We start from the raw sequence: 11,234 nt of genomic DNA on the forward strand, positions 1-11,234 counted from the left end.
TACAGGTGTCTTCACAGAATACACACAAAGGATTATTTACTAAAACACACACTTGCAGCCATTCCCAGCAGGTGACACCCTGGAGCAGATGGCACTGACTGACCTCCAAGGTCTGGTGTCAGTGTCAAGCTGTCTGTTGCTTGGAAGAGAGGGTGGGCCACACATTACCCGAACGTTAAAGGTTGGACGTTTTTCTGTTGCTCTTTGTGGAGCTGCTGGGCCCTATTTTTCAGCGTTTCGGCCTTGGCCTCGTCCTTATCAACGCCGTCCCCCAGTTTATACATGCGGCTGGCATTGGCGCAGGCCCAGACGTGGCCCAGGTCACAGGCCTTCATTGAATATTTACACGCCAGAGGCATGTCCTTGGGAAAGCCAGGGGCACCCTGCAGAAACATGGCACTGAGGTTGAAGCAGCTGGCTGCATAGCCGCCATCACAGGCTCTAGTGTAGTAGTCCCTGGCCTTAACCAGGTCAGGCTGGCCGTCTTCGTTGACCTGTCCATCGTGTGCCAGGAGCCCAACATTGTGACAGGACTCCACAGACTTCTTCCCTGGCTTCTCACAGGCCTTCAGAAAGCAGGCAGATGCAGCCTTTAGGTCCTGAGTCAGGCCACCTACGGACATAGAAAACAAAGGAAAGGTCCGCTCAAGGGCTGGGCAGACAGCTCAGTGGTAGACCTCTTGCCTAACAACATCAGAGGGCCTGGGTTCAATCCCCAGTACCTCCCCGCACCCCAAACCAGGGCTGAACCTATTTGTGTCTGGCCAAGGTTAGGGAACCATCCCTGAGTCAAGTCCTGTGAGTCAGATGGAGGAAGAGAACCCTGGACTCTTTGGTTCCCATGATCTCTTATGAGGAAGCCAAGCCAGGAAGAGACAAGTCAGCTTAGAGCACCAGAGACTACCACGTGGGGCTACGGGGAGAACACTGCATTTTTAAAATAAGCAACTGAATGTTTCTTAATCTAAATATACAGCTGGCCTCCATGTTTATGAGCTCTGCATGTGCAGACCCATCAGTTATGAACACTGTTACAGCACTCAACCCAGACACCAGCTGCAAATTTAACCGACCACGGACTGAAAATATTCAGGGGAAAAAACATGTCTGTGCTAAAAATGTATGAACTTTTCCCTGTCATTCCTGAAACAGTACATGGTACAAATATTACAGTGGTGTTCATACTGTATTAGGTAGCACAGCTAGAAATGATTTGGAGGGAAGCAAGGACGTGTGGGTGTTTATGCCAATTCTCTGTGCACAACATCTGGAGTACCCGAAGGAAGACTCTGATCCTACGAAGCTCCTGGAAATAATCTCCCAGGGCAGACAACAACAACAACAACAACAACAACAAAAAAGCTAAAGCTAAGGTGTGTGTGGCGCACACCTTTAATCCCAGCACTGGGGAGGCAGAGGCAGGGAGGTCTCTTTGAGTTCCAAGACAGAGCTACCTAATAGAGAGACCCTATTACAAACTAGTGTGTCACTGTGGAGGCTGGCTTTATATATATGCTCAAGTTACACCCAGGGAGACTACTTCCTGTTGCCTGCACAAGATGAAGAACTCTCGGCTACCTCTCCAGCACCATATGCATGCAGCCATGGCCCATGATGACAATGGACTGGACCTCTGAGTTGTAAGCCACCTAATTAAATGTTTTCCTTTATAACAGTTGCTGTGGTTATGGTGTGCTTCACAGAAGAAGGAATCTTGACAGACAGAAATTGGTCGCAGGGACTGCGGTATTGCTGTGATAGGCCAGACCATGTTTCTATTTGGAGTAATGTGGACTTAGTGAGTTTGGGTTAGCAAAGCAGTGGAATGCAGTAAGCGCTGCTAATGGGCCACACTAGGAGGAGCAGGGGAGACAGTGGTGCTAGGAGGTATTTGAACCATGGGGTCCTGGCTCAAGAGGTTTCAAAGGAAAAGAATATTAATATGTAGCCTAGAGATAGTTCTTGTGATATTTTGGTGAAGCTTTTGCCTGCTTTTTGATTCTGTCTGAAGAATCTGCCTGAGACAAAAGTGACAAGGTTAGGATTAATTCCGATGGCAGAGGAAATCTTGAAACAGCCTAGTATTGTTATTGTATGGTTATTACTGGTCACTCTTATAAAGGTTTATAATGAGAAGGAGCAGGCTGAGCATGGAAAAATATTTGAGAAAAGGAACATCAGAAAGTGGAATGAGCTGAGCAGTGGTGGTGCACGCCTTCAATCCCAGCACTTGGGAGGCAGAGGCCAGCCTGGTGCCAGGACAGGTCAGGCTCCAAAGCTACACAGAGAAACCCTGTCTTTAAAAACAAAACAGAACAAAAAAAAAAAAAACCCAAAAAAACCCAATTAAAAAAAAAGTGAAATGGAACGAATTCCTCTGGCCAAGGAGATAAATGGATTAAGAAATGGAATAAAGGGAGTGGTGACCTCAGGACAAGATCCCACCCAGCTAAGTTTCCAACTTGTGAAAAGGAATTAAAGAAAAGCTTAGAGCTGAGTGTGGTGACGCAGGCCCTTAATCCTAGCTCTGAGAAGAGAGAAGTTGGAAGATCTCTGAGTTTGAAGTCATCCTGGTCAACAGATCCAATTTCAGGATAGTCAAACTTAGGCCGTGGAAGAAATTATCAAAAACAGAAAGTTGATGAAGATGTAACTGAATGAGCCATGTTCTAGTCCCAGCAACTTGAAAACTCGAGGCACAGGATTCTGGCTTTAGAGTTAAAGAAAGAAGAAAGGGGCTATGGAATTCACCTCTGTGTCTAAGGAAAGTCGCTGAGACCAGACATGTGTCAAGGGTGTCCCTGAATGAAGGCCTAGAAAGGGCGTTTTGTGAAGCTATGAAGTTGAAGCTTGGATTGGGCTGGAGACCCCAGGATACTAGAGATGCCAGAGCAGTGGGATACCTGCCAAGAAAAGCTGCTAACAGGGAGTGGAATCAGTCCAAGAGGAAGAAGGGTACTGCAGTCAACATAATTGAAAGGACCCGAAGATCTGAAGAGCATTTTGACATGGAGATGCAGAGTTTGGAGTTTGCCCAGCAGGTTTTCGGTCTTTTCTGGTCCAATATTTCCTCACTATGCTCCCTTCCTTAAGTTTTGGAATGGTAATGTATAACCTGTGCCATTACATATTGGAAAAATGTGACCTGCTTTTTGATTCTGACTTACAGGGGATTACAGTTAAGATATTGCGTGAATGTCAAAGGAAACTCTGAACTTTCTAAACTTATTTTCTGAGTTCAGATGAGCACCTGCATGTATATACGTATATCACATGCATACCTGGTAGCTGCAGAGGCCAGAAGAGGCATCCCACCCTCTAGAATTGGAGTTATGGATAGCTGTAACTGCCATGTGGGTGCTGGGAAAGAAGAGCACAGCAGGGGGACATGGAGAGCTCACAGTCACTGGGATCAGAGTCCCCCCACCCACGACAGCAGCTGACCGAGCCAAGGCCTTTGCAATCAGGCCAGGGAGTAAGTCAGCATCTAAATGACAACTTCAGTCACAGCTTCCAACCATTGCAGTACTACTTCCCTTGTCAGTGTTTTGACCAAGGCACCCAGATAAACCAACCCCAAATTCCTAACCCATAGAAGCAAAGAGGGAACCTTAGTATCTGGCAAAAACTTAACATTACTTAAGATCTAATGCCAACTGGGGCATGAGAAGAAATAAGGGCACAATTATTCAGTTCTTATTCTGTGCTCAGCACATCCTGATAGCTTTACTGTATTTTATTTTTAAATTTTATTTAGGGTACTCTGCCTGTGTATATGTATGTGCACCATGTGTGGATCTAATGCTTGAGGTCAGAAGTTGAATTCTCTGGAACTGGAATTACAAATGGCTGTGAACCTGGGTCCTCTGCAAGAACAAGTGCTTAACAGCTGAGCCACTTTTACAGCCCACATACATAATACATGTATATGTATATATGTATACATAATATCTTTACCTGAACTGCACAGAGTAACTCCATTTTGTCCTAGTTTATCTAACGACACCCAACTGCTCCCCAGCACCCCCAGCGCCACATCCTGCAGAGCAGAACGTTCTCATTCGGCTTCCGGAGGGCCATTGTCTCACAACATCAAACAAACTGTTCTAACAAACTGACCTCAAACAGGCACACAGACATCCCACCCCACCCTCCCAAGCCTCTGACGTGATGCGATTGTGTTTTGGATGTTAGAACCCCACTGTGCTTCAATTTAGGTGGAGTTCTTTCTGGTGTGAGCCTGTTCTCAGTCAGTAGCAAATAAAGGATTCTTCATTGGCCTTGTATTCTCAGTGGTCTGTAATCTGCTCAAGTGTGCGTTTCATACCGATACTCTCTATCTTTCACAATAAAACTATGGAGCAAGAATATTTCTTTCATTTCTTTTTCTTTTGAATTCTGAGGCAGGATCTCAATCTGTAAGCCAACTACATTAAATCCAGGCTCTGTAAACCCCCGTTTACAGGTGCTAAAACTAGAACACAGAGTTAAAAGTGACTAGCTAAGGCTGGGATGGTTGTCATGCCTAATTGTCAGGGGTCATGCAAGGGAACCAACAGGCAGCATGGAACTCATGGAACAACGGCTGGGCGGGCAGCAAAGCCATGTCCGAGCGGGTCTTCAAGCGGTAGAGCCGCAGGGACGACATGTCCTGAGGACCTCACGCTGTCACTGAGCACAGCTCTGCTCATTGCCCTTGCCGCCGTGAGTTACATGAAAACTCTCAGGGGGTTTCAAGCCCCTCACTGGGCAGTGTTACGGGTACTTAAAATAATAGTGATTGACTTTTTCCAGGCATTACTGCTGGAGCAGATTGAATACTTAACCACCATTCTGAGAAAGAATCTAGACATATGGTAACATTAGGTTAAGATATTTTTGTTAATGGTTTTGAGATATAAAATCTTGGGCGACAATTTATAAAGTTTAGAAAGACACACTTTAAATACTTGAAAAAGGGACTCACTGATGTCAGGGAACAAAAACAATTGCAGCCTGGCCGCTGCTGGCTGACGTACATTTCTTGTGACAATAGCCTGATGATCAAAGACGATAATTAATTACTTGTAACCATTTCTGCTCTCAACTTCCTGATATGATTTAATAAAACAAACAACTGCTGATGAGTGGGTATGCACCCTGAGGACTTAAAGTAGAAATGACTGATTGCTTTTCATATATGGAAATTTAGATTTGTGATTCTTTTAAGATTTTTTATACAATTACCTTTTGAGACAACTAAAAAACTGACTTTTTTTAAAATTTTTGTTTTTTGGTAACTGCTGGTAAAAGAGTTAGATGAGAAAGGTACTGTTGGGAATATTATTTTAAGGTGTGTTGCTTTTGTTTATGTTGCATTTGTTTAACTCCATGAAGCTGTGATACTTTGCCTGTCTAGAAAACCTGGTGGTCTAATAAAGATCTGAATGGCTAGTAGCAAGGCAGGAGGAAGGATAGGCAGGGCTGGCAGGCGGGGAGAGTAGAGAAGAACACTGGGAAAGGGGCTGGAGTAGTAGCCCAAGAAGGAGGAGGACATCAGGGGTCAGGCACCCAGCTACACAGCAATCCATGGAGTAAGAGTAAGATTTAAGGCTGGTGATGGTGGCGCACACCTTTAATCCCAGCAGAGGCAGAGGCAGAGGCAGGTGGATCTCTGAGTTCAAGGCCAGCCTGGTCTACGAGACCGAGACCAAGTTCCAGGACAGCCAGGGCTGTTACACCAAGAAACCCTGTCTCGGGGGAGGGGGAGAGTAATATTTAAAGAAATAAGTAAATGGAAAAACACAGAGGCCAAAGGGTAGATGGGATAATATAAGCTAAGAAAGGTGGGCAAGAAACGAGCCAAGCTAAGGCTGGATGTTTATAAATAAGAGTAAGACTCTGAGCTGGGCGGTGGAGGCACATATCTTTAATTCCAGCACTCGGGAGACAGAGGCAGGAGGATGATCTCTGTGAGTTTGAGAACAGCCTGGTCTACAAGAGCTAGTTCCAGGACAGGCTCCAAAGCTACAGAGCAACAACTCTGTTCCACACCAAAATAAAAAAGTAAATGTAATTTTAAAAACTTCTTTAAGAAAAAGAAGAAAAGTAATTAGTTCCAGGTCTCACAACATGCAAACAGTAACCTCAAAGGCTGCTTCACTTAAAGGGCCATGCTCTCCCACCACCTCTCTGCTGACCCCTGCCTGTGCTCTGTGGGGTATGTGGAGACAGGCATCTTACCTTTTCCAGTCACGTAATAGGCCCCCAGTTTATAGCAGCTGTCACTGTGCCCGTTGTCCTCACAGTTGAACTTCAGCACCTTGGCAGCTTCATCAAAATTCTTCTGGATCCCCTCCAGATAGTCCACCAGCCGATAGCAACCTAGGAGAGGGGAGATTTGCTCATGCCAGCTGCTGCTGTTCAGTGGGTCCAGGAAGAGCCAGATCGAGCCTAGCTCATACTCAAATGTGGCAAGCAGGCTTAGCACAGAAATGCACAGCATCCAGCCCCTCCTACAAGGGACCATGTCTCCCCACAGCCAGCAATGTATGGATCAAGAAGACTGATCCCAGCCACGGTCTACCACTGCCAGCTCTTCTGATCCCTGGACCAAATACTGGCTTACTTCCATGATTGATACACTGCTAGCTTTGAAACCTCTCTGTAAGTTCTATAATGAAAACATTAAAACCTACAAGGGTTGGGGGCTCCTCTTGCAGCAGCAAACAAGAAATGAGGAGGCCCTTACTCCCTGGCCCAGCTGGAAACCCAAAGCACAGAAAATAGAACTGGAAGCTACTGCACTGGTTGGTAGGGAATAGGTTTCCCTCCATGGGTGTCCCAGTCCAGGCCAGCCTCTGAGCAGTCTCAGCAACTTCAAAGACCATTTCTCATTCATTTTCAGGCAACAAACAGTTAAACATATACACACTATCTTATGTGTAAAAGTATATACCAGATACACAGCTGCTGGGAATATTATCATTTTGCCCTCCTAAAATTTATACTCTAAGTTAGGTGATGGTGACGCATGCCTTTAATCCTAGCACTTGGGAGGCAGAAGCAGGTGAATCTTTGTGAGTTCGAGGCCAGTCTGGTCTATAGAGCTAGTTCCAGGACAGCTAGGGCTGTACACAGAGAAACCCTATCTGGGGGGGAAAAATTATACTCTAAACCAGGCATGCAAATTCATGCCTCTAATCACAGTACTCACAAGGTGGAGTCAAGATGAGGAGTTCAAGGTCCTCCACAACCTAGTCAAAGAGTACAGTTCTGGCTATGTAAGGAGGAAATACAATAAGGAAACCCAAGGTTTCCTTAACATATAAATGTTATAACTGAAATAAGTCAGGATGATGAGAAAGTCTGTTGTGCATTTTAAGAGAACAATGAACATAGTTTGGGCCACCAAGGACAATGTCAGCTGAGCTGAAACCTGACTTAAAGACAATGAGGGGCTGGAGGTGTTGCTCCATGGCAGAGCGTAGTACAAGGCCCTGGGTGGTTCCATCCCTAGCATGTCAAGAAAGATAACGAAATGGAAAGAGGTCAGAAAGTCCTGGAGAAAGAGCCTGTAAACACAAACAGGTGGAAGAAGAAATGAACCTTTCACAGACCTGGCAGGATGTGGCTGAATTAAAGAGGCAAGAACCTAGAAAACAGCAGTGCTGGGGACTGAACCCCAGCCTCCTTCCAGCACTGGGCGCACTACAAACCCCAAACCACATACAAGTTCTCAAGAAGAAAAGAGGGGCTGGAGCTGTGAGTAGCTAGGTGGCACAACACTTGCTAGAGTGTGGGAGGCCCTCTGCTCAACCGCTAGCCCCACAATAAAAATAACACAAGTAAGCTTCCAACTAAGGAAGGAACGGGCTAAGATTCCTTTGCCTTTGTAAAAACATTACACAGAGGCATATGTTTGCACCTGCCTGGATGACTACAGGATGACCGGACATTCTGACACAGAAAATAATAATACATGTTATCTTTATTTGTTTAATTCTCTTTATTTCCTTGGGACAGGGTCTTAGACAGCTTAGACTGGACCAGAACTCACTATGTGGCTGAGGCTGTCTGTCCCTGACCCTCCCGGCCTCCACTTCCTAGAGAGCCAAGGTTACACACTGCCCAGGCATGTGCTGCCACCCCCAGTTTAAGCCAGGAACTGAACTCAGGGTGAACACTAGCACCCACATCCCCAGGCCTCAGTCAGCACTGTAATATCTCCACATAACACACATCAACTACCATGAACCCCTCAAACATCGCTACAGGATCAAGTCTAAATTCCTGACTTAGAAGGACGGACACACTGCAACCCAGGCTCCCTGTACAAACTTCATTCTGGAACCAGAGGCAGAGCACAGTGGTGAAAGAGTTGCCTAATACACACAGAAGCCCTGGGTTTGAGTCTCAGGACTGCACCACAAGAATTAATTTGACTTAATTCTGACAGATCCTGACTTGGACCTTCCAACAGAGAACTCTGTTTCCCCACCTTGCCTCCACTGACTACAAAATAAATAAAACACTAGGAAAACAACTCTGCTTCCCTGAGCATCAATCAACCCTACACTCAACCACCTCACCACACACAAGAGGCCAGTTCTGTCTCAGATCTTTTCATTAGCTATTACCTCTGCCTGGCAAAGACCTACAATGGTTTGTCCCCTCCTTTCTAAGTTTATTAAAAAGCCATTCCACTGTGCAGTACCAGTTCTTTTATCCTAACCTGACTCGCATTTACTATTATCACATATTTCACTTATTTCCTATGCGTGTTCACCATTGTATCTCAGGTCCTTCCACCCTAAACCAGACCACGCAGGGTCTAGCCTGAGGGCTCCGCCCCTCTGCAGAAGCCCCGCCCCCGGAACACCCCAAGTCCCCGCCCACAGCCTGCTAGTGTCCCTGACCACGTCCTCAGGCGTCCTCCGCCCGCCACGTGACCGTGTCCTAGCCAAACGCTCGCGCCCCTTCTCGGTATCCCCGACTGCGCGGGCGGCGCTCACCATCCGGGTCCTTCTCGCGGTAGCACTGGTAGTGACACTCCACCTTCATGTTCTCCAGGAAAGACTTCACCTGCTCCTCATCCTGGAAGTCAACCAAGCCCGCCATGGTTCCGACTCCCACAAACCCGGACTTGACCCCGCCTACAGATCACGTGAGCTGCTCAGTGGGCGGGGCTTGTCGCAGCGCTTGTGAGGTCAGTGCTCTGCGGGTCTCCGGATACCGACGCTCCCAACAGCCTTTGCGGTGGGGGTGGCATTTTCCCCCATTTTTTCGTCTTTGTGGAAGGCTCCCTTCCGGTAGTCAACCTCAGTTTAACTGAGGTAACTCTGCCCCATAGTGGTTTTCTCCCTGCAGTCGGAATCAGCCCGGACCTCCTGCAGTCCCAGTTCTAAAGCCGAGACAGCCGGGAGCTCCGGTTCCTGCCTTTCCAGAGTTTGCAGCGTTGGGCTGGAGCTCACCGCCAAGTGCTCCCAGCCTTGCAAAATACAGAACTTGAAATTTATCAGGAAAGCATTTACGTATTCAGGCAGCAAGTGTTTTGAGTAACTTGTGTGTCCCACATATGACTGGAACACCTCTGCTAGTGCCATGGGATGCATTTATCTCTATATTCTTTCTAGACCCATCAAGGTCACCACCATTAATGACGTGGGATAGGAATGTGACCGCGAGTGATGGTGCTGAATATTGAATCCGGGTCTAAGAGCTTTGCACTAGCTAAACCTTTTACAGCGACAATTTACGTATGACGCTTCTCTAATAGCAGACCGGGAATCGGGTTCAGAGTTATACTTTCCCAAAAAGAAAGAACGAAGAGCTAGAGCTGGAGAGATGGCTTGGTGGTTAAGAGCACTGATTGCTCTTCTAGAGGACCCTGGTTCAATTCTCAGCGCACACACACGGCAGGCAGCTCACAACTGTCTGTAAATCCAATTCGAGGGCGATCTGGCATTTTCACAACAATGCACATAAAGTTAAATAAGTCATAAAAAGTTCAAAAGAGAGAGAGAGAGAGAGAGAATGAAGAGCTAGCGAGATGGCTCAGAGGTTAAGAACTCTGACACTCTATCTTGAGTTCAATTCCCAGTAACCACAGGGTGGCTCATAACCATCTGTAATGAGGTCTGGTGCCCTCTTCTAGAATGCAGGCAGAATGCTGTATAAATAATAAATATTTATTTTAAAAATATATTTAAGCTGGTCAGTGGTGGCACACGCCTCTAATCCCTGTACTCACCCTGTACTCAGGAGACAGAGGCAGATGAATCTCTTGAGTTCGAGGCCAGCCTGGTATACAGAGGGAGTTCCAGAACAGCCAGAGATACACAAAAAAAAAAAATCATGTCTCGGAAAACCAAAAAGAAAAGAAAGGAAGGAAGGAAGAAAAAGCATGAAGATGTAGCTTAGCTTGGTGGCAGAGGGCTTCCCAAGCATGTGCAGGAGAGTCCTAGGTTCTATTCCCAGTACCACACAAAAGGAGAAGCGCATCAAGATGGGGGAGGGGCTTCACCTGTATTTTTGTTTTGTTTTGTTTTATTTTAATTCTAAGTAAAATTTTCACAAACTACCCAAAGGCAGTTCCTCCCTCCACCCCCTTGGTCTAGAGCTTTTCTGTGGAACACAATCCATGTTTTCCCAGTATCTGATATAGCATGGCTTCACCACTAACTCATTTTAATGACAGATGGGGAGCAACTTACCTCAGCTAGTAAATGTCTTTGGAAATTTCCAATTTATTTATTTATTTGGTTGGTTGGTTTTGGTTTTTTGAGGCAGGGTTTCTCTGTGTAGCAGCTCTGGCTGTCCTGGAACTCACATTGTAGACCAGACTAGCTTTGAACTCACAGAGTTATGCCCATCTCTGCCTCCAAAGTGCTGGGATTAAAGGCGTACACCACCATTTTCCTTGGAATAGAATCTCACCGTGTAGTTCAGGACTACCTTTAACTTGAGACGATCCTATTGCCTCAACCTACAGAGTACTATTACAGGTATAAGATACCACATCCAGCTACCCACATTCTTTTTCGTATCCCTGAGCACTAGAGGGAACCCTCAGGAAACATGCCCCAGGATGGGAAGGCCTGACCTTTGGTTTTGAGACTCCCTCCTCAGCCTGACTTTCAAGGCCCTGTGAAATCTCATCATATCCTCTCAATAAAGTTTGACAGATACAACAACTGCACCAACCCAAAACAGATCTAGAAACTTCTTCCTCAATGTTCCATGTTAGTTGATAT

General features: G+C 46.2%; 1 protein-coding gene and 1 long non-coding RNA gene across 2 annotated transcripts; one reads left to right on the forward strand and one right to left on the reverse strand.

Moving 5' to 3' along the window:
• Positions 1 to 19: 19 nt before the first annotated feature.
• Positions 20 to 9,128, reverse strand: Coa7 (cytochrome c oxidase assembly factor 7). Its single transcript, XM_048453321.2, has 3 exons — positions 8,994 to 9,128; positions 6,223 to 6,363; positions 20 to 613 (listed from the first exon to the last, which is right to left on the reverse strand). Exons 1-3 carry the CDS (start codon positions 9,097 to 9,099, stop codon positions 165 to 167), a joined length of 696 nt encoding a protein of 231 aa, XP_048309278.2. The 5' UTR covers positions 9,100 to 9,128; the 3' UTR covers positions 20 to 164.
• Positions 8,875 to 10,166, forward strand: LOC125412502 (uncharacterized). Its single transcript, XR_007235609.3, has 3 exons — positions 8,875 to 8,964; positions 9,052 to 9,187; positions 9,332 to 10,166. It is a non-coding gene; the product is annotated as an uncharacterized LOC125412502 (long non-coding RNA).
• The last annotated feature ends 1,068 nt before the right edge of the window (positions 10,167 to 11,234 follow it).

The sequence above is a fragment of the Myodes glareolus genome, chromosome 3 (assembly GCF_982192425.1).
Source record: "Myodes glareolus chromosome 3, mMyoGla1.1, whole genome shotgun sequence".
In the NCBI taxonomy this organism is placed as follows: Eukaryota; Metazoa; Chordata; class Mammalia; order Rodentia; family Cricetidae; genus Myodes; species Myodes glareolus.

Bases quoted from the DNA above. Each gene is read 5' to 3' on its own strand.
- Coa7 (XM_048453321.2), bottom strand. From the start codon at position 9,099: ATGGCGGGCTTGGTTGACTTCCAGGATGAGGAGCAGGTGAAGTCTTTC. The intron at 6,364-8,993 runs GTGAGCGCCGCC...CCCCTCTCCTAG, and splicing joins CCGCGAGAAGGACCCGGATG to GTTGCTATCGGCTGGTGGAC. The intron at 614-6,222 runs GTAAGATGCCTG...CTATGTCCGTAG, and splicing joins CTATTACGTGACTGGAAAAG to GTGGCCTGACTCAGGACCTA.